The sequence below is a fragment of the Trachypithecus francoisi genome, unplaced genomic scaffold (genome assembly GCF_009764315.1).
Source record: "Trachypithecus francoisi isolate TF-2019V2 unplaced genomic scaffold, Tfra_2.0 Lachesis_group11, whole genome shotgun sequence".
Lineage (NCBI taxonomy): Eukaryota > Metazoa > Chordata > Mammalia > Primates > Cercopithecidae > Trachypithecus > Trachypithecus francoisi.
In genome coordinates this window covers 129,454,460-129,477,688 of record NW_022681456.1, presented here as the reverse complement: position 1 = coordinate 129,477,688, position 23,229 = coordinate 129,454,460, and the positions used below count along the sequence as shown (strand labels likewise).

At 48.9% G+C, this 23,229-nt stretch overlaps 1 protein-coding gene and 1 long non-coding RNA gene across 39 annotated transcripts in view; one reads left to right on the top strand and one right to left on the bottom strand.

Moving 5' to 3' along the window:
* The window catches only part of LOC117090701 (voltage-dependent L-type calcium channel subunit alpha-1C), a 744,659-nt gene that overhangs the window by 541,998 nt on the left and 179,432 nt on the right, over positions 1–23,229 (top strand). For 32 of the 38 annotated variants that reach the window (XM_033223225.1, XM_033223240.1, XM_033223224.1 and 29 more), the window contains exons 8-9: positions 7,679–7,782; positions 15,654–15,826. In XM_033223225.1, coding sequence (XP_033079116.1) covers positions 7,679–7,782; positions 15,654–15,826 — 277 coding nt within the window. Of the gene's footprint in view, positions 1–7,272; positions 7,377–7,678; positions 7,783–15,653; positions 15,827–23,229 lie in introns of all 38 variants that reach the window. The other 6 variants (XM_033223241.1, XM_033223235.1, XM_033223236.1 and 3 more) reach the window with 1 other exon arrangement.
* Positions 14,529–21,879, bottom strand: LOC117090709. The gene is made up of 3 exons (XR_004440106.1): positions 21,655–21,879; positions 15,748–15,862; positions 14,529–14,594 (listed from the first exon to the last, which is right to left on the bottom strand). It is a non-coding gene; the product is annotated as an uncharacterized LOC117090709 (long non-coding RNA).

Here is a 23,229-nt window from a genome sequence, read left to right as displayed (position 1 = left end):
GGAAACTAAACAAAACTTGGGTTTGGGGTGTAGTTTCCTTAGGAAATTATGTCTTCGGTCAAAGACTCATCCTTTACTCACAGAATATCCAAGCTTCTTAAAAACAGATGGGCAGGTGTGGGGAGTGTGATCAGATAAAAAACACTGGCCTTCCTCAGAAGCAGTGAAGCACCAAGGAGGGAAGAACCTAATTGTATAATGTTACCATTGGTTTCCATTCTTAGTTTCACATGTTTTGTTTTTTTCAAAAATCTAAACATCCCTAGCCTTTTGCACATCATTCAAGGCTGCTTGTCTCCCATGGTCTACGCATGTGCTATCTCAAAGATGCAAGAGGCTGCTGGGTCAACCTCCTTTGCAGGACCTTGTCTATGGGATTCGTAGGCATACTCTGAGAATTCTGGTTGGTCTGAAACTCTGAGCATGACCTCTTACACACTGTGGGCAATCACAATCAGGTAACAGAAACATCCATCAATTAAACATTTTTTCAGTGCTGACTTTGTGTTCAGCACTTGAAATGAGCCCCCTGCTCATGGCAGATGGTCTGGGGTGGGACACATGCAGAAGGTTGCAGGTGAGAACTGTAGGAGGGGGGCAGCAGCTAGACTAGGCATCACACCAGAGGATGTGTTTCTAGCTTTTCAGGAATCTCGATGCCTGAGTAATTCATCAGGAGCATTCTGTTGACTTCTGTCCACCCCATGCCCTTCTGGGATCCCCAAGAATGTGGCACGCTGTGAACCACAGTAAAGAGCCTCTGACCCACGTCATCCTGGGTTCATGCCCCTTCCCATCCTGTTGGGGCCACCCTCTTCCTGACGCCACCAATTGCCCCCTGCATTCGTTTCTCCGCGATCAGTTCTTCAACTGATGTTTTTTCACAAGTTAAAAATTAAACTTAAAAATAAGGGTGTAAGAAAATACTTAATGAGAAATCATAGAAAAGAAAGATTTTTTTTTTAGAGTCACAAATAGTGTGTTCTGTAGTACCTGGGATTTGTTTTGATTCAGCCAACAGGAGATCCTTGGAACAAAAATCTAATCAGTTAACTTTTCATAAGTCACTTGTCAACTCCACCCTTCATCTTGCCATCCCACTACGTGTCTGGATGTGCAGAGAACGTATTTCTACTAAATTCATACACACACACACACACACACACACACACACACACACGACAGCTATTAGTCTCTGGTCTTGGTGCTGCTGAAATATCCCTTGTTTATGACAAAGACCTTTTGCATCCAAGCAGGTTGAATTTGGGTGTTTTACCCTATTTTTGTCTACTCTATCTTCACAAAGCCACCTCTTTCACTACAGAATATAGAGTTACTGAAGGTGTCATAAAAGGTAGAGCTGAATTCTATGATGACCTAAGAGTCATTCTAAGTGAGGAGCTGAGAAACCCTCAAGTAACCCAGAAACAGTATCCAGGGCTCTTTCTCAGGTATCGGAGTAGAGACCATGTTAGGACCTCTGTGGTCCCTGACTGTTCACCTGCCTCTGGGCTACCCCCAGAGTGCACCTGTTGCCTGAGATGGAGAATCCCTGATCTAAACAGTAAACTGGCTGTTCAGAAGCATATCAAGGAAGAGAGTCAGCATCCCTCGAAGCCATTCTTTAATTATTGGGTTTCATTTTATTTATTTTGCTGGCATTACATGAGTCCTTATGATTCTGTGATTTAATTTAGCAAACATTTATTGAGCATTTACTGTTTCCTGGATGAGGGATGTGGGAGCACAGAGAAGAATAAGGCCTGCCCAGGCAGTTCAGGTCTAACTAAAGAGGTGCAGGATATGCGGAGGAACACAACTGAGTTGTGTGAGACAGTACGCTCTGTGGGAGCAGGATAGCCCTGAGGGGCACAGAGCACTCCAGGACCAAGTGGGGCTTTGCTGGACCAGGAGAGAAGGCTCTTCTGCCTGGGGAAAGCAAGCTTTGTCTCAGCAGGGAGGCTGCAGAGACCTGGATTTTAGGTTCTCTCAACATCACTGTGGCAGTGAGCCAGTTGTCCCCTGCACAGGTCTTCAAACTGGGGCCAACTACTGTCTAGGACAGGTCCCAACCTCCCACATGATGTCAGCACCTGAGTCCATCTGAGTCCAGGCAGTTTTAAATACGTGGAAGAGCTTATTTTTTTGGCTTGCCTTAGTGCTAGGAGCTTGTTTTCTTCCCCTATGTAAACTAAGCGTTTCCCTGGGCTCTGAGGCACCCCTGGGTTTTCAGCACGCAATAAGCAGGTGCAGGGGTGGGGAGGAGCCAGGCAAAGCTTGTTCCATAACTTCCTGCTCACTCAGTGCTCCATGAGGTAGCTGCCCATGTCCCAGCAAGCAAGGTGACATAGGTTATGAAAGCCGCAGGTTGATGGAGCTGTTGCCCTGAGCTGACTGGTGTTCACTGGCAGCAGCAGATCCTGTCCCCCAGTGACGCTCAGTGTAAAGCACCTTGGCTTTCAGAGATTTCCACCTCCTGCCTTTCCATGGCAGGTGTCAGCCTCTCTCTCGACATTTGCTGAAACGATTCCGTTTTTTTGGATCCACAGTGCCTGTGCCAAGAACCTTACGGGAAAGGTACACACAGCTTGAGAACCCGTGGAAGTCTGCTAGGCGGGATAGTGGCCTTGAGGAGACGGGCTAGGGAAGCTCATTCCCCTATTTGTCTTTTTGGGGAAAGAGAAAAAGCGAACTTGAGGGTTTAAATCTGGGGTTCCCTTCAAGGAATTAGATGCTGGTTTCCGAAGGGTCTCTGGTAGTTTTCATTCAATGCCCCTCCCTTTGTAGTGAGGCTGTTTTGGCCAAGGCAGGGGCCATCCTGCCAGTACTTGGGCCTGGAGGCACTCAAGGCTACAGACAATGAGCTGACTTTCCTTTGGAAAGTCAGGAGACCTGAGGAACATGGCTTAATGGCTCTAGAAGACCTATCCTTTACTTCACCTCTAAATAAGGGTGTCAGCAATCTGGGTCATTTTTTTTTTTTTTAATCTGACTTTATTCTTTGTCTTCTTAATAGCTCCATTTCAGCTGCTTTAGGACATCAATCTCATGACTCCAGGCATCGTCCTACTTCAGAGCCACCCAGCTTTGTGTGCTCTCTACTCAGCCAGCCCCCCAAAGTAGGTGGCCCAGAATAAAGAGGAGAAAGTAAAAGGAAAACAAAAGGAGAACTTTCCTTTCAGACCAGAGCCAGGCAGGTCAGAGAATCACCTTCTGTGGCGGCCGAGCATTGCTCACCCAGGCGGTGGGGTTCTGAGGACCACACTGGCCTCATCCATCTCCATGTCTCGTCTGTCCTCCTGCCTCCTGCCTTCGCCTGCTGTTCCCCATCTCGAAGCTCTAAAAAACCAGCCCACAGCCCAGGAGGGACCAAAGCAAAAGTGTGGGATGGCAAGGGGGGCACATGGGTTTCCACTTATGGCCCTGGCTGTCTGTGGGGCCATGACCTTGAGGTCTGTAGCCCCCACTTTGAAGTCCTTCGTAAGCTGGAAGCCTCTCACCTTGTGTGTGGCACAGAGGAAAGGATTCCCAGACTATGCTCGGGCCCTAGGAAATCTCCAAGGCTCGTGGGTTTGTGTGGCCTCCAAGGCTGCATTTTCGTGAGGTTAAATGTTCACAAAATGTAAGGGGTGTGAGGAACCAGTGAGGAAAGATTTCATTTTGAGGAAGTTGCCTGGGCGCCATCAAGCCCAACTCCCACTTGCCATCTGCCCAGGCTCCAGAGGCAGCTTTGGGAGGGGAACTGTGGTGCGCACGCCGTGGCCTCCTGGAACTGGCTGCTCCCATGTGTCCTGAAGAAGGTGGGGTCTGTTATCCAGAGAGGAGCAAGGGGAGCTTGCCAAGAACAAACCTCCTCTGCCACTCCCGATCCCCTGAAGCACAGCTGGGGAAAGCTCCTCTAGGGTTGAACAGAACAGGCCAGCCGTTTGGAGTGGGTCCGTACCACGGGGTCCTGCACGGGCTTCAGGGTGCCAGTGTGCCCTCGAGGCTGTCTGCAGGCTGCTGTGTGTGTGCAGTGTACATTACTTCTGGTGGGAGTCCATAGTTCTTAAAAGCTTTTCATGACCACCCCACCCTTTCAAAAAAGTAAAGCAGTAGGCATTTAGAGGAAAAGAATGGGACTGCTTCTGACCCTCCTTAGCAAGATTTACTCTGAGAGGAAAACCTACAAGAACACCCACAGGCTCCCCATGACCTTGGTTCCAGGTTTCCCTCTTCCTCGGCAGGTGCCTGGGACTCCCATTCCAGGGCTGTCTCAACCCCATTGCTCTCGCTGTAGCAGAGTCCAATACACAACAGAACCCTTACACAGGGAGGTGCTCAGTAAATACTTGTTGAACAAATGTGGACTCTGATGTAACCACTGCTAAGAATAATCAAAGAATGACCTCACAGTTCCCATGGTCAAATGGGACCTGCAGCCCACAGCCCATCATGGCCAGCAAGGCTGTCGGGGTGGTCTGTGGTCAGGCAGCTGTTGGGGCTCTCCTGCCTTTCTCTCCCTAATCTCATGTCACCAGTCCCACCCCATGCTGTATCGGCTTGGGTTTGTTTTTCTTCTCCTGGTGATTAAGTCTGGCATGGTTTCCTTCGCAATCTTGGTTCAGACAGTTACCTTCTGGCTAAAGGAAAGCTCCCAGGCTCCCTGGGATGGGGACAGGGTCTGATACACAAGGACCTTTCACCCTGCCTCTCCTAACAGCTGCTGTTTTGCTGGATATTTTAGTAGTTCAGCCACTGGGAGAATCCTCCATCCCGCAGCCGGGATGGCTTTACAGCCATAGGCTCTATTTTTAACAGTTGCCAACTTCTGCAAACCTCCGTTGCTATCATAGGACCACATGGACTCTGGGGCTTCCTTCCTGCCCTTTATCTCCATTGCCTTCAGTGGCTGTGCAGTGCAAGGCTGACACAGGCCTGCTGAGCCTGGCCCTTGCCCTGCTCAGCCTCACGCAGCCACTCTCCCACTGGTGGAAGCCTTCTGGGACCCTGCGTGCTTCCTCCTGCAGTTGCAGCTGCCAGCCTGCACTGTAGCTGCCTGGTCATTTCCTGTCTCCCCTCCAGCAAGGATTTTGTGTTTCCAGCACAGTGCCTAGCACATACCAAGTTCACTCATTCACTCAAAGAACATTAGCTGAGGACCTACCATGTGCAAGGCACCCTTATAGGCACCTGGGGTATACCCGTGAACAAAGCAGGCCAAAACCACCTGTCCTCGGGGAGCTCACATTCTAGCATGGAAGACAAGCAGCAAATAATAAACGTAATAAATAGATAATGATACCAAGTGGGAAGCGCTCTGGGAAAGCAGACCAGACGCGGGAACACGAGCACGCTCAGTAAACCCACGTTCGATTGAACTTCGCAACGGCACGGCCAGGTGGGCACATGCTGGAAATCTTCTCTCCCCATGAACACGGGGGTCCCTCAGATGGAGACCCCCAGACACGATGTTTGCACTATGCACAATGACTACGTTGGGTGAATTTTCCTAACCAAAATTTAGTAATATCAGATACATATGAATGGATCTGTAGAGAACATATTGGGCTGTCACACTTCATACCAGTCAGACTAGCTAGGTACTTCTCAGTCTTCTATTCCCCGCATGCAGAGAACATGTTTATCCAGCGTACTTAGGCAAATGCAAGCGGCTGCTGAAGCTGCAAAGCCCAAGGGCTGAGGGCATTAGTATCCCACCTGCCTGAACTCCTTTGAGGCCCCTGGGTGGAAATCGTGGGGTGGTTATCTAACTTGAGGACACCCTAGAATCACCTGGGGAGGTTAATGTGCAGACTGTGGGCCACTCTGAGATCTTGGGGCCGTGGGGCAGGAATCTGCTGTGTTAATAGCTCTCCCAGATGTTTCTAATGCTGGTGGTCCTCGGACCACACTTTGAGGAACACTGCTATGAAACCTTGTGGAGGTACATGACGAGCCACAACACTTGTGTTGTTGCATGTGAAGTTAGGAGCTATAGAGAGAACAGTGTGATCAGTGGTGCTCAGGCGTGCATCAGAATCACCTGCAGAGCCTGTCAAAATGCAGGTTGCTGGGCCTCCCCCACAGTGTCAGGGTGAGGTCTAGGTATGTGCATTTCTGAACAGGTTCCCAGATGACGCTGAAGCTGTTCGTCCGTGGGCTGCACTTTGAGATCCATTGATGTGAATCATTCAGGATGCCTGTGTGCCTTGGAAGTTTGGGTTTCTATGAGCTAATCACAAGGACAAAGGGGTTCATTTTTAGGAAGCCAGAACTTAACTCTGTTTAGTCATAAAGCATCAGAAGAGAGAGATTTGAGAAACGAAATCAGAATAAATTTCCTCTGATGGAAGCATAGCTCTGCAATTTATCTGCACATCCACCCTCCAGCCAGTGGTGAGCTAATAAATGTTTAAGCATCTCTTCTTAGAGACAGCGGGTACAGGGGGCTGATTTATTGTTTGCCTATCTCTGTGGTGTAAATACTCCCACCATGGTCAGTTTCAAGCCACTAGTGTGGTCGCTGAACACGGAGCTGGGAAGAGATGTGCACGGTGAGCTCCCCACAGTCCCCAGAAGCCAGCTCCAGTGCACCACTGCCTCCGGCTGCCGTAGGGGTTTGTGACCTTTCAGGGCGTTAGTTACAGTCAGTTCCCACATTAAGGACCATATCCATCTAAGCTGTGGTTGCAGTCACAGGACCTTTCTCTGAATACATAAACCAAAATGATTGCCTCTCCCAGCCGGTGGCCCACAGTATGTGTGAAGCACTGGGGTTTAGCCTCCAACTTCTGGGCTTGGCCCGTGGTCCAGGTGGCAAGCCCTTGAGGAAGGTCATCTTTCCTCACACCTCCTCTGAGGTTTCAGTTCTCCAGGCCTGTCCATTGAGGAGCTGACGCACTTCATACACCAAGGTCAGGGGCCACGAAAGGCTTAATGTCCACGCAAACCCAACTGAGCTAAAACCAGCTGAAGAAACTAATTTTTGCGGTGACCCATTTTCTCAGACAAGTGAATAGAAAACATTGGAGAAATGTTTGTTTTTCAGAAAATAAAACCACAGAAAGATAGAGTGATTCCTGTTGAGGCAGAGCCAGCCGAGGTCCCTTCGGTCACAGGAGGTCCCCTGCACGTGGGTGATGCCCGGGTGACATGGGTATCCTGGGGCACATGAACAGAGCCCACGTTCAGCCCCGTCTGTCTCCTCCCGATCTGCTCACACCTGCTGCCTGCCTCTTTGCTGTAACCCAATTCTGCTGCTTCTTTCCTAACTTTCCTTCGTCTTTCCAGATGCAGGACGCTATGGGCTATGAGTTACCCTGGGTGTATTTTGTCAGTCTGGTCATCTTTGGATCCTTTTTCGTTCTAAATCTGGTTCTCGGTGTGTTGAGCGGGTAAGCTGACCGTTTCTATGTCCTCTCCACAACGCAGCCGAGCAAGGTCTCAGGTTCCACTCCATACATGCCCGGGGTCCTCAGGGACGGGACCCTGACAGGCCCAGGAAAACCACAACAAAGTCTCCGTTCAACCACAAATTCTGACCCACTGGCCAGGCAGGCTGTTTGGCCTCTGATTTGCACCTAGAGGGTCCCCGGGTCCCGGCGCTGTGTGGGTCAGTGTCCCAGGAGCCGGGGACCAGCACTGGCCGTGCTCGGTTGCTGAGTGTGCCTCACTAACTATCATTCCGTTCTTCCAGGTCAATGATGCCGTAGGAAGGGACTGGCCCTGGATCTATTTTGTTACACTAATCATCATAGGGTCATTTTTTGTACTTAACTTGGTTCTCGGTGTGCTTAGCGGGTAAGCAGGACCAAGGAAAAAGGTCTTGATTTTTCCATTTGTTTTTATTTATTCTTTCTGCTATTCCTGGCTGTGTTCTTCTTCTGGCTCTGATGAACCTGGGATAAGGGGTCACCACAGGAGCCTTGAAGTGGATGTCCTTGTCCTGGCTGGGTAAAGGGTCAGATGTGCCACTGGTCTCGGTGGTGGACAATGGAGGAGAGCTGGCTTCACCACAAAAACTGGGTCCAGCCAGCGCCTCCCAGCCTCAGGTAGCTGTCCAGGCAGGCAGGGCCCTTCTCCTTGTGCCTTCATGGCCTCTGGTGAACAGGCCTGGGTAAGAAGAGACTGGTTTAAAACATGAAGACAGACTCAAAATCTAATTCTCTTAACGTTTTAATTCATAGACTGAGCAGTCTATCTCTGACTTTCCTTTTCTGAATGGAAAGGAACCTTAACTGTTTGAAGCCATAGATTATTTAAGAATAGAAGAGATAGGGTACACTTTCCTCTACCTTTATCTAGTTGGCTGCAAGTATCACATCTACCTAATTTCAGCCCTTGCTCCCATGAAATTAGAAGTGGTAGAAGCAGCTGGGCATGGTGGTGCACACCTGTAGTCCCAGCTACTCAGAAGGCTGAGGCAGGGGGATCACTTGAGCCCAGGTGTTCAAGGCTGCGGTGAGCTATGATCACTGCAACCTGGGCAACATAGCGAGAGCCCATGGTAGAAGTAGCATGTGGCTGGAAGGTCAAGGAGCTTTTCATCATGGAAACGCATGAGATATTTCCTCAGCCCACTTTCTTCTTCAGAAGTCCACACCAGCCATGCCAAGGCCTAACACCTAAATGCTCCTGGTGACCGGCTCATGGGTGACCACTGTGCTGTCTTTGCCACTTGGGGGAGGGGGTTAATCTTCTACTCTGCTTGAGACTGTCAGCTGCTTTGCAGAGTCTTTCCTAAGTATCTAGAGAAGTTAATGCTGGGAGAAATGTAGGTATAAAGAGAAAGATTGCTCCCCACATTTCCCCAGTACATAAGCTGGGAACAGCTACTCCCAGCTCCTACAGCTGCCCTAATGCAGTGCAGAGCAGTGGGCTTGGCCTTCAGAGCTGTGTAGAGGAAACAGTCTCCTCCCAGCCCTTCTGCCTCCCATGGAGAATGGCCCGATAGAGACCTTGATGGCAAAATGCCTTTTTTCAAGGTGAGGCCACACGGGAGACTAGTGCCTTCCATCAGGGGTATCAATGATGAGCAGAACAACGTAAGTCTCTGATTCATTGCCTGGAAGGTAGAGAGGTTTTCAGTTTCATGTTCAAACACAAGAAAATGCCCCTGTGTTTATTTGTGAGTCTCCAAGGAAAGGATGGAAAAAATCAGCCTCATCACCCTGAATCAAAGCAGAAATTGAGGCATCCCAGCTCTGCCCTGGCTGGGTGCGTCATGTTGGGTGGTTTCACCTTTTTAAATCTTAGATTCCCCATCTGAAAAAGGGAAGATGATTAATTCCGGTGCATAGGTGGCTGTGATGATAGGATAAGATCATTTTCAGAATACTTAACACAGTGGTGTATAGTAAGGGCCTAATAATGGTGCTATCATTACAATGATTATTATTTACTGGGTGCCTGTTATAACGGGAATTACAGAATCATCAGATGTTAGAAATGCTCCAGCCTCTCCTCGTAAAGATGAGGAACGTGAGCCCAGAGATGTTAAGCGACTTGTACAACGTCACTTCCCTGGTAAGCAGCAGAACCAGAGCCAGCACTCAGGCACCGCCTCCCATGAGATCTACGATGAATGAGCTTAAACGGCAACACAAGCCACAGCTGAAGACTTTTAAATGAATGTAACTCCACTTTCTTCCCCTGGAGATTGGGAACCAAATCTGAGCAAGTAACCCCCCGCCAAGAGCCTGAAGTGGAGAGTGAGGGCTGGACTCTGAGGGTCCTCCCTGAGCAGAGCGTCTGTCCACAGTCACTCTTGGTCCCCCAGAGGAGTCATCTTCCTGGTGGAATCAAAGCAGTGACGTCAAGTGACAGAAGCTGCTGATGTTGGAGAAAAAGCCACTTTGAAGGCCATATCTTGGCTGACTCAGCCTAAATGTGCTAGAGTGTGTTCAGACACCTCACCCCAAACCTGGAGCTTAGTAATACTCAAAAACGTTCGTTGACTCAGAACAAGAACATTAAGGCTATTTGACCTCTGAACTTAGGAGTCTTTGAGTCTATACGCTGGTCTTTCCTGGAGACCTTCCCCAACCTTTCTTTCCTGACCCATTCTGAGAGCTGCCATCTGCTCCTTGCAGCTCCGAAATCACTGATAGAACATCTGCCAAGGCTTCCTTGGCCAAGGGTCTGCTCTGAAGAGCAAAGAGGTGTGTGTGGGTGAGCACCTCCCCTTTCTGGTTTAAGGAGGCCTCTCCTCATGTGTCAAGGACTGGCCACTCTGAATTGGTTCCCCCCCGCCCCATGCAGTGCCAAAGCTGGAATCAGGCTTCTGTTGGCTGACCACTCAGAGGCAACGGTTTCCAGTCAGTCTTGATTAGCCAAGACCGTAGAATAGTCGCACACTTACTGGGTGCAGATGTGGTCGACCATGCAGTCAAACGCCCACTTATTCATCAGACTTCTGATGAAGCTACACTTCCAGAAGCATTCAAAAAGGTCTCACAGCTCCATGAAATTGACTGTCACAGTGACAGCATTAACAGTCCCTAGCACTCGCTGTGTCAGGCTCTGTGCTCGGCGCTTTTGCTAGATTCACTCGGTTAATGCCCGTGGCAACTCAGTGAGCTGGGGTTATTCCTGTGTCCGTTCTACAGAGAAGGAAAGGGAGGCTTAGCAGCCGAAACGACCTCAATTCCAGCAAGTGAAAAATACAGGATGCAGAGCGGAGCCCAAGCAATGTGAATCCATGGCCTCTATTCCTGACCTCTGTGGTGTACTCTCCCCAAATCCATGGGACAGGTTCATCCCATGCTTTTAAATGGCAGGCGAGAAGTGGAGAGGGGAAGAGCAGAAGCTGCAGTAGGAAGGGTGAGAGGAGCGAGCGGGCAGGCACAGAAGCAATCAGCACAGGCTGCGGGAAACAGCCAGCAGGCACACAGAATCCCAGCAGGAAGCTGCAAAGGCAACCACCCAGAGGCCTGCAGCAGGGCAGGGCTGTTTAGCAGAGGGGCCGGCAGCCCTGCAGATCTTCATGGCCCTTGAAGGAGAGCGAAGCCACTAACTGAATAGCACTGCAGTCTTGGCGCCTTCTGGGACTGGGAGGAGTGTGAAACCCTACATTCCAACAATTAAGGATAATATGATTTTATAGCCCAGCACAGTAACTCATCCTCATAAATTATGTCCTTCAGTCACTAAGGAAAGATTGAATGGTGCTTGGTGTGTTCTGCTCGTGAAGGTAGAGAAGATGACTCCATAAAGCTTCCATTTAAAGTGTGGAAATTCAGGGCTGTGCATGGCGGCTCATGTCTACAATCCCAGCGTTGGGAGGCTGAGGCAAGAGAATCATGTGAAGCTAGGAGTTTGAGAACATCCTGGGCAACATAGTGAGACCCCTTCTCTAAAAACAAAATTTTTTTTTAATTAGCTGGGCGTGGTGGCAGCACCTATAATCCCAGGTATTCAGGAGACCAAGGCGGGAGGATCACTTGAGTCCAGGAGTTTGAGGCTGCCATGAGCCATAGTCGTGCCACTGCACTCCAGCCTGGGTGACAGAGCAAGACCCTGTCTCTAAAAGTAAAAAAGAAAAAAAAAATTAATGGAAATTCAAAGACTTTGGCCCTGAGAGGGTTAGACCTCTTCTATCTGGAGCATGCACATATCCAGAACACCTATTTCTGATGAGGCCAGATAGAGTCAATATAAAGAATAGATATTAAAGGATTTTTTCTAAATACTTCATTATCTGATGGTCCTCACGTTAACCCTATGCAAGACATAGGGCTGGTGCTTGTATAGTTAATAATCAGATTATGATTACTTCCCCTCAGAAAGCTCAATCTCCAGCCAACTAGAATAAAGTCTACAACAGTGACGATGAGATGCTTGAAACTGCCTTTGAAGCTGTAATGAGGTGGAAGCCTCTGGACTCTGGACTCCGGTTACTTTTTGTTTTTAAGCGATTGCAAACAGAGGGCTTGGGAAGTGCGCCTCCGGTTGGCAAAAGACCCATGATTTCTTACATAAGTAGTCATCCCATCCCTTTTCCCACTGGGAATTGGACGTGTCTTGTCCCCAAAAAGCAGAGAACCCCTGGAGGCAGGCATTTTACAGCCAGGAAGTACCACTGGACCATGGCCCCACAGTTAAGGCACAGTATCTGGGACCAGAAGAAAGCAATGAAATGTCAGGACACACGGGCCTTGTGGGTGGGAGCAGAAGAGATGGCCCAACGTACACAGTCAGTGCCCCTTATTCATGACAGTTACGTTCCATGAAGTCACCACAAACATGAAGCAGTGAACACTGAGACGTTAGTTCTGGGGAACTACAGGGTTATTTCCTGTGAGCCTCTGCTCACATTTTGTCAACCAATCAATACATAACCTTGTTTTAAGTGTGTTTCTATTTAAAGACACTTTATTTCATATATATGATTGATTCATTAACATTAAACTCGTGGCCACCAGCAGTGTAATTCGCGCCTGCGTGAAGCTTACGTAATGCACGTTTTCTCTGTGCAGCACATCATAGCCCTCCTGCGCATAGTGACACTGGACGGCACTTCAGCATTATGCTTGGGGCCATTTTAAACAGCAAAATCACCAGCAAAAAGCACAAAAATGAGACAACATGGCACTAAGTGGACGGTGAAAAGGACACCTCATAGTATGAGGGCTGAATTGGGAAGGCAGAACTCTACATGCCCCCTTGTTTGGCCTCAGCGGGAACACATAGAGTTTTTGTCATCTGCACATGTCCACAGGTGACTAAGTGCCACGAGTATTGATTCTGGAGTTACAAACAAATTTTAGTGAGTATGCGCATTTGTAGATGTGGGATCCACAAATAAGGAGCCTGGGCGGTATTGATGATGGAAGGGCCTGCACACCTCGGGCTGTTGGTTGAATTCCACACACACTGCCCCATGCATACTTTACACCGCTGAGCCCTGGCCCCCGGCTCTCCACACCACCCCTCGTTTTTCATGTTGGCCATTGCTGGCGAGAGATGCAGTCCTGTCTCATGACGAATCCCACAGCAGTGACTGATTGTCTTGTCGGCTCTAGTCCTTGGGCCTGGTACAGCCTGTCAGGCTGGAGCTCCGTGTCTTCATTAGCTCAGTCCCCAGAGCAGGAACATGGCTGGCATCCAGGTAAGGAGATAAAGAGAGCCAGGCACTGCCACCAGCAGATCCTTTACTCTGTGGGGACTGCCGAGGGAAACCTTGGCTCACCTTCCATCCAGCCTCAAGCCTGGCTGTGCCTCACACTCCATGGGATGCAGCCATGCTCCAGATCTGACTAAAGCCCTTCTCCATCCCTCTCACACTCCCAAAACACATCCTTCCTCTATAAGGAGAATTATCTTCAAGCCAGGCAGAATCAGCAGCATACCTCATGTTCTATTTCTCCCCCGGATGTTTATTTTAGATCCCCAAAGGCCTTGGGGTATAGATGGTGAGCTTCATTCCATAGGGCTGATGCTGTAAAACAGGATTGGGCCAATTGTCCCTACTCCAGTTGAGTCCCAGTCCTCTTCTCCCAACTCCAAAAGAAGGATGGGTAGGTGTTTTGTAATCAGAACTTGAACCCTCTGCAAAGTCACTCAAAAGAGCCGAAGTGAGCCCTTACAAAGGACTGTGAAGTTCAGCCCCTTGCAACTCCAAACCCACCCCAGAGGGGTGCAAATGCAGGTAGACAGAAAGACAGTCAAGAGAGGAGGCCTTGAAACACAGTTTTTGGAGTTGATTTGCATAGGGAGAAAAATGCTATATGAGGTTACTGTCTCCAGGAGCAAGACTAAGGCCCCGGAGGCTTAACCAGGTACAGGGGATAAAAGGTTAGGAGGAGAGGGGATGGCATCTCTCTATGATCATCCCCAACAGGGAAGGAGCAGAGCTTCCCTCTCCGTTGTGAGCTGTCAATCTGTCCGCTTTTCCCCAGCATAAAACTCCTTGGGAAGAAAATGAAGGTACCCGCTGGTTGGCAGGAAGCCCAAGAAGCAGTAAGTTCAATCCAATTAGAATTGGATTCAATCAAATTTAAGAGGAAAATTCAATCCAAACCAGAGCATCATTAAGGCAGCAGTTGAAGAGAACTGGTTAGCTTGAGAGCCCCCACATTCTCCCAATTAAAAAGTTCCCTAGGCCCCACCCCAGCCCCAACTCCATCTCACCGTAAAGATGGTACATGCTGAAATCAGTGCGCTCCCAAGTGGCACAGGCCAAATGCAAGCACTAGGCAGTGCAGGTAATGATGGAGCTGCCCCACAGGACAGTAGACTCAGGAGTAGAGCCCTTTGCCCTCTTATGGTTTGTGGTGCCATCCCTCCTTCCATGGTGCCTTTCCTAGAGTGTGGCTTGAGCAAAAAATTCTCCAACGTGCTTGCAGCAGCCTCTTGCCCTGAACTAGGCCTTCACTGGTGAGAGAGGAAGACACCATAGCTCCAAGAATTAACCAAGATGTCCTGTGCATGTACACATACACACACACACACAAATACACACATCCACGCACCACCAAGGGCCTCATTCCCCAAAGACTGCACATCAAAACCAAAAATACTCCTCATACCTATTTTGCAAGAAAAGGCACAGACTTGCTTTGAGGGTTGAGAATTTGCTGTGTTGATGATTGCCTTCTGCTGCCAGGCTCCTCCTTGCTCAGAAAGTGAATTCAAAGTCAGAGAGAAAATTAGGACAGAATCATAGAAAAGAAATAGTTATTGTGTCAGAAATTTTTCAATAGGCCCTTCTTCCGGCAAATCTCACTCCAGTTTCAACGTCTACTCATTATTACTTTAAACCAAATGCATCGTTTAACTTTTATATCATCTTGATTTCAGGTATTTTTCTATTCTGATTGGATTTCTTTAAACCAAAAGGGCAGCCCCCCGGACATTTTCTTGTGTTTGGAACCTTCATTTGTCTCCATGTAGGAGAGACCCTTCTCTAGATTAGAAAAAAAATCCTTCCAGGAATGCTGAGTGGCAGGTTGAGCTCATCATAAGAATAGAGATTGAGGACATTAAATCTCCTGGGTCCCAAATCAGTGGTATACTGGTAAATATTTAACAATAGGCTATCTGGGGGGAAAGCCCTGGTTTTCAGCATTTGCCAGTTACCATGGTGTAAATATTCCCACTGTGGCTGATCTCAAGCTACCAGTGAGACATCCCTGAAGCCAGAGTTGGGAAGAGACATGAATGATTGGCTCTCAGGACCTGGTGCGAGTGAGTGGGCTTTGGTACACTGCTGGTCTAACACCTTGTGTCACCTGGAGATCCTTGGGAGAATTTTAAACTGCCACTTGATACCGGGTGGGATGGAAATGCATGTTCTGGAATGGTGGTGGAGGTTTTTAGTTACTGCTTGGAACGGGTTTCCAGGTCTTGGGAGAACAGTTATTAAAAAGCAAAGCCTGTGATCATGATGCAGGAAAAGAGGGAGATGGACTTCATCCATCCCCTTAAGCCTCTCCTGGCCTGTGTCAGGATTGTCCCCTTACTGACACTTCCCATCAAGGTGAGAGTAGACAAAACCTAGACTGTCTAGCGGAGCTATCTGTGGAAAGTAGGGGCGTGTGGGCAGGTTTCTCCCTACAAAGCAATTAAGACTCTTGTTTCTCCTTATCTCCATCTCTCCTTCCATCCTTGACCCTTCTTGGTGTTCCCTCCTCTGTGCTCTCCTGCCCTGCCCCTCCTCTCACTCTCACCAGAGAGTTTTCCAAAGAGAGGGAGAAGGCCAAGGCCCGGGGAGATTTCCAGAAGCTGCGGGAGAAGCAGCAGCTAGAAGAGGATCTCAAAGGCTACCTGGACTGGATCACTCAGGCCGAAGACATCGATCCCGAGAACGAGGACGAAGGCATGGATGAGGAGAAGCCCCGAAACAGTGAGCAGCCATCTTCTTCTGTGTTTGGGCTGGGTTCTGGGGGAGAGGAGACAACATCGGGGTCAACACAGAACTTTGACTGCCACCCTTTCTTGGCAGCCCATGGTGTGCCTTCCTGGAGCCGCACTTATCTCACTGATGGCAGTCACTTGCTACACACAGGCATTGGTCACATGCGGGAAATCATAGCTGTGGATCTAGAAAACCTCATGCTCCTTTTAGAATATCTCACCTTAAAAGACAGTTGAGATTTTGCTAAGGCAGAGGCCCTTTTAAAATCAGAGATCCTTCTCCTCCAGGTTCCACCTTTTAGGGCCAGGGCACAGGCTTCCCATTTGAAAGCACAGGCTTGTTTGAAAGGAACAATGTCTCCCAAGCAGCTGCCTGGAAAACTTTATACCTGCTCAGGTATCTTTCCCCTCTTTGCAGAAGATTTCCAGACACTGCTGAGCTTTCTCGTAGGAAAGGTAGCCAAAGATTTTTCTTAAGGGGGTTAGCTTCAAAGACCTGGGGAAGTGCTAAGTGGGAGTGTTGGGGGAAGCCCAGAGGAATTTGGCAGAATCCAACTAGGTGATGGAAATTGAGCCAAATCCCTTCCTCAGGGGTTCACGTGGCCCATTGTTGGCCAGGCTGTGGCTGGGATAGAAATGAGAGTGATGGATGGCATTGACTCACAAATATGTAAAAAATGATGGATCATGAAAATTCAGGCTCTTACCAGATTAGCCCAGTGGTTCTCAGTGCGGGGCGCCTGATCAGCAGCATCAGCATTACCTGGAAACTTGTTAGAAATGCAAACCCTTGGGCCCCACTCCAGACCTACTGACCCAGAAACTGTGGGGATGGGGCCCAGGAATCTGCGTTTTGACAACTCCCCCAGGTGATCAAGATGCATAGTAAATTTGAGAACCTTTGGGTTAACGCTAACCACTCTCTGTATCTCATTTGGCCTCGATCTCTGGGACTCTAACCATACTCTTTCTTTCTTTCTCTGTGTGCCATATCTTTCTCTTTCACTACACTTGTTTGAATAGGTGCATTTCTGTCCTCTCAAGCAGCCTTAGTTAAAAACAGTTTCCTAAACACTGAGCATCTAGAGTAGTCCAGGAAGCAAACAGGTTAAAGAACCGTCCAGGGCATTTGCTGCGTGGAGTCATGCTGATAAAGGCAGGGAGCTGGGACTTCACCCCGAGCACAGGGCACGATGGGCAGAGCTGCCAGGAGCAGAAACAGGTGCAGGAAGAAGGGACGAAGACAGCCAAAGATGTTCTTTGAAATCTATCATTTCAAAGATAGATTTAATACATCTATCAACGGCTGCCTTTCTGATAACACTGCCCAAGGAGCAAATACAAATTTAAAGCACACAAACAACAAGGGACTGGTAACAACATAATTTAGTAACCTAAGGAGGCTTTTGTGCTCTGCTAAGTGGTTTTGCAAGTTGGAATACAGGGCCTTTGAATGGATTATAACAATGAGCCATGATGCCGTTGAGGGTCTTCCTGGAAAAATGCCTGACAGCTTCTATTACACTGTTGATGGAACTGAGGAGTAGTTGATTAGTTTGTGGCACTGAGTGGTATGCTAAATAAATAAGTTGGCCTGTGAGCCACGGAGAAGCATACCTCTAAAATGCAGGAGTTTGTATGCTGGCTCCTGGCTCCACCCTAAGTCAGAGCACTGGCCCTACCTTGTGACTAAGGGTGATGAGCATTTCTGTAGCATGTGTTACTGAAAAGCTGCAATAGCCACTGCATGCTTAGCAGCTAGTGGCTGTCCACTGAGATAACAGAACATAGCTATTCTGTTCTCTGCCCAAAGTAGGAGCTTCCAAGGGAGAGTGTGCTGGTTCTCCATCTAACCCATTAAATGAATAAATTCCTAGGAGGGTTCCCAGCATGGAGTATTCTTTGCAGCTGGAGCAGATCACATGGACAAGGCCCATCTACCCAACTTTCTTGACAAACTTTGAGAAGAGCGTAATGAGCTGCCTACCCCAATAGACAGTCTCACCAAGATTTTCCTAAGCCTAGATACGGATGACCTTAGACTCTGGAGACTGGTTTCTCTCGCCTTGCACTGCTTCCTGACGGCTGGAGGAGCCCTGGGGGTCTGTTTCTTGTCCTAGGAGGACTGGAATGGGACCCTGGCTCCTTCATTAGTGGAAATGCTAATTAGTGGGACAGTTTCAGGGGATGAGGCAGGGGAATGAATATTTTAAAAAGCAAGGTGTACAGAGTAAGATAGACACATGCAATGAAGTGGAACATGAGAGATAGGAATGGAGCCAGGAAGAGAATCCAAAGGACTGCGTCTGTTGGGGAAGTCCAGTTAAAAGTAGAATTGATGTGATGAAATGATTAAGGAATCGGAGGCCTAATTCACTTGCAAAAAAGGCAAGACAGTGGCTCAGAAACCATCTTCCTGTCTTGAGAATTTCACAGATTGCCCTTTGAAACAAATACAAGGGAAGAAATCCTGCTACGTTTGAAGCCTGTGTGTTTCAATTACCGTAATATCTTAGCCTTTGAAGCTTCTAAAAGACTACAGTATGGTATGTTTGCCAACTCTCTTTAGCTCAAAAGCTAAGTCATCTTTTAAGAGAAAAGGCTGATCACTCCTCATCAGCAGCTATGGTGACTCTGCTTCTCCCCGGGCAGCATCCATATTCCCGTGGTGTGACGCTAGGGAGGTGGGGCTGGGTGCAGTGCAGGAGCTGCTTGGGGACACACAGCATACCTGAGGGGAGCCCAGAGATTCTGTTTTCTTAGGGAAAGCTGCAAAAACCACCAAGGAAGTAGAAAAAATGGGCTGGAAGGACAACAGAAAGAAAGCATGCAGTTGGGAGGCATTTCTCTAAATATTAGAGTAAGTGAAGTAGCCAGTAAGTTATATGCAAAAATATGTTCCAGTTCATTCATTCATTAGTCCACCCACTCACAAATGAAAGGTCTGCTCTCTGCCAGGCACTGTTGTAGACACTGGTGATAGAGCAGTGAACAAGGGAGTCAAAAATCCCTGCCCTCGTGGAACTTAGATTCTAATAGAGAGACAGATGGTAAATTAAATAGCATGCCAGAGAGGGGCGAAGCAGTGAAGGGGGAAGAGTGTTGAGAGGTTGTGATTTCAGAGGGGCAGCCAAGGAATGTCTCACAGAGAAGACAGCATTGGAATAAAGACTTGGAGGGTGGAAGGAAAGGCACCCTGCAGATAGTTGGGAAAAGAGCGTTCTAGGGGTTAGCAAGAAGGGGCCAATGAGAAGGGGGCCACGCTGATGAATCCGGAGCTGAGGAGGCTTGTGCAGCTGGAGAGGAGGGAGCAAGGGGGTGAGTGGTGTGAGGTGAGGCTGTGGGACCCAGGGAGTAGGGTATATAAACTGTTGTGAGAACTTGGCTCTTACTGGGAGTGAGCCAAAGAGCCTCTGGAGGGGTTTGAGCAGAGAAGCAACACGATCTGACAGACACTCATCCGGGTCCGTCTGCCTGCCATGTGCAGAATGGAGTGAAGGTGGGCCAGGGGGAGGCAGGGGTCCCGTCAGGTGCCTGCTGCCTCAGGAGATGCTGGGCCTGGTCTTGACACCCATGGAAGTGATAAGGTCAGTATTCAGGATGATGTCATTTGCAGACGCATCAGATATGGGATGTGAGAGAGAGAGGTCAGGCATTTTCCAAGGCAGTTGTTCTAAATGATCCCAAGAGTGGAACTGTCATTTATGGATATGGGGAAGTCTGGGAGAGGAACGGGTGTCAGGACAGGAGGATCAGGAAAGCCATCATAGACCCTGAAGTTTGAAGTGCCTATTAGACATCCAAGTGGAAATGTTGAGTATGTAATGGCGAATGAACCTCTCCAGGAGAGAGATCTGTGGCTGAACTGTAATTTTGAGTCAACAACATATAGAAGATGCTTATCCCCTGGATCTCTGGATGAGATCACTGGGGTATGAGTGTAGACAGAAGTGAGATGCTGTCACAGAACTGAGTCCTAGCCCTACTGATGTTTGGAGATTGGGATAAAGGGAAAGAACCAGCAAACAGGACTCCTAAAGGCATGATCAGAGAGACAGGAGGGAATGCAAAGGAAGGGGTGTGAGTGTTGCTGCTGTGACTGGAAACTGACCATTGCACTGAGCAATGTGGGGCTCACTTGCTGGTGCCTTAACACAGGCTGTTGGATGAAATGCTGGGGAGAAAGCTTCCTGGCGAATCAGCCTTCCCTGTGCATCTCTCGAGTCTGCATGCCTCCTGCAATGGGGAACGTTGCTCTGCAGGCTTCTTGCTTCTTTGGCATGGCCCAGGTTCCAGCCACCTGAAGAGTTTGGCCATGAGGAAACCAGAAAGAGGACAGGAGGACACTCACACAGACTCTGGCATGCCCATGGCCTCAAGACAGTCAGTGTCTAAAGCTTAGCCCATCATGATGTTCCCTTCTACAGCAATGCCAATACTAGCCACTGCCTCTGCAACAGGTTATCGACAGTCTTGGAAAAAAGAGAACTTGATACTCAAGAGCCATTTCAGAGCCAAAAAGGCAAGAAAGAGGCATGTTTATGCACTATTACCCTGGATGCAGCTTCCTAAATGGGGCAGCCAAGAGCCAGGCCCCTTTTCTCTCTGGGTATAGACTAGGATAATGTTGAGGTCTCCCCACTCTAGTGACTGCTTCTTCCCTCCCTCTAAGCAGCAGTGAGCAGCGCCTGTGAAGGGACCCATTGCAAAACCATCATTACCACATGGCTTTATTGTCATCAGCAGAGATGCACTGCTCCAAGGGACGGGGCTCGTTTTCCAGCTCCAATGTTAAATCTAATAGAAGGTGAGACACTAGAGGGAGAAGCCATAAAGAAAAAGAGACAGATTTTCTTCTTTTTCCCCTTCAAGATCAAAAAACACATTTATTAAATATCCATCTTTACAGGAATCTCTCTCTCATGTCGTTAAGACAACTTAAATGCAGCCCTGGCTCTCTAAAGCTTGCAGTCTAAGCCAGGCATTGATGTGGATGAGCATGTGAAAAGACAGACAGACAGTGGAACCAAAATATTGAATTTCCATGCAGATAAGCAGGATTAAATATTTACCCCATGGTACTGAGTTGTGTGACTCGGGAGCCACTTTTGCAGTCATCACCAGCTAGCAGAGCCACGTGCCTGCTGCCTGCCCCACAGAGTCTAGGATCACGTATTATTGAGACAAGAAATTGGAAGGCTTGTAAGAGCTGCAGGTTGCCCACGAAAGGGCCCCGTGTGGCTTGAGAGCAGTAACCTGAATATCGTTGATTTACATTATATATGTGTCAAGGGCATGTACATAGTTATTTGGTCTTTAAAAAAAAAATCAGTTTGATCAATATTTACCCTGGACGTCTGGATACCTACAACACAATCCCGTGAAGCATCTGGCTCAGATTACGTGAGAAGACACACTAATGTTTGTTTTTGTCCTTGATTCTGTTCATACCTTGCCCTGTTAAGTGATCGTGCTGCCAGGCCATGAAGTGAGAGCAGATCCTTAAGGCAGAGCCTGGAAGTAGGTCCCGGGCCTTCACGTAAACTCTTAGCTGGTCCTAATCAGAGCCCTGGAAACTTTAGTGCTGGAAGGTTGCCGGAGAGATCAGGTGAGGAAACTGGAGCCCAAGGTGGGTAACAGCCACCTGGCTAAATGTTACTGAAGTCAGCACTCAAACCCAGGGCTCCAGATTCCCCACGCAGGACCCTGCCCTGCAGACTACAGTGCTCCTTACAGAAGCCTTCTCGGACACCCAGGCAGCAGCACTCCCTAACTGTCCCTCTGTCCCCATAGCTCTTAGGGCATGTCCCCACTTACCTTGTGGAATTACATCCACCTCGTTACAGTTGCTTGCTGGGCTACACTGAGAGTTCCTTCACTGGGCTGCCTTTAATTCACCCTTGTATCCCCATGACCTGACATAGCTCAGAGCATGGGAATGTCATGGCACATATGAGTCACATGATCACACGCAAGCGCGAGTGCTTGCCACATGCAAGTTTTGGCAAAGCACCTTCTGCCCTGCTCTGAGCTGATGGAACAGGTGAGCTCACACTGCCACTGGACTGAGTTGGCTCATTGTTCTGTCTGCTCAGAATTGACTTCCTTATGGCATCACCGATGACATCCTTTCAAAGTCATTTCCTTTCATGAACACAGTTGCTCTTCAATAGCCCTCAGTCACTCTCAACTCCTGGAAGGCACCATTTGGAAACAGGCGAATAAGCACAGAGCCCCCTACACATGTGGACAGTGGTGATAACAGGGAAATTGAAGTGCCGTGGGAAAGCATTGGGAGTTCTTAAGCAACGAAATTGTGCTGTTCCCTGAAGACCATGGTGACTAGCGGGGCTGAGTACTGGGGCTCTGCCGTGAAACCACTGATGGATATTTCTGGCTCTGGTAGTCATGAATACCCATGGGCGAGGTCCTGTGGACTTGGTGTTGTGAGAGGCGTCTCACCCAGTGTGGGGGGTGGGGGCCATGTTGTAGTAAGGATCCAGAAGGGGTCTGTTTATTGGTAGCACATTACCTTTGGAGCACAGCCTGGCTGCCGTACTGTCTGGCCCCATAAGTGTACAGATGCCATTTTCCCGGCCAGGGGAGCAATGGAAGAGCTATGGAAGGGCTGTATTGTGTATACAGTGTGAAGTAGGCACGTCAACCTGTCTCAGTGAGCTGTCAGACACTTCCCAAAGCAAAACCACCAGACTTGGGCAAAGCTTGCTGACTTAAGCTATTGGGAAGCTATGACAATCTTCTCGCTGACCAATGGCCGTGTGCTTCGGAGGAGTGGGAAGGTGACAGCCACAAAGCATTTTGACAAGAGACATTCACGGCTTCCTGGGCCTGGCATTAGATCAGCATAAAGGTGCCTGGCAGCTCTGCCAAGCCATCAGCTAATAAAGGCTCTGCTCCCCTTAGGGAGATGCCTGCTTGACTTTAGGGGAGTGTCCAGGCCAAAACAATAACCTTGATAAGCCAACAAACTGCAGAATCCAGATGGCTAGGTTTATGGTGGAGAGTATTGTCAATACCAGCTGAGAAAGGTACCATAAGAAGGATTCCCACACTCTTTTTAGATACCTGCCTTTGTGTTGGTCTACCTTTCACTGTGTAACTGCTATGGTGGGAACAGAGGTTGTGTGGAGGGGCCCATGAGAAGCGGGGGCCGAGTAGGGTGCTGTGGAGGCCGCACTGTGGTTTTGGAGGGACAGGAGTTATCAGGGAGCTACCGGAAGCTCTCCTGCAGTTTAAAGTGGATGTGGATGAGGAGCAGCTGTGTTCCTGGGATCACTGGCCAGCCAGCCACCCCACAGGGGCAGAGCAAACAGGCTGTTAGCTCTTGAACTGCCAGGCACACTGGGGGTCCTTGACAAGGAGTGGAGCATG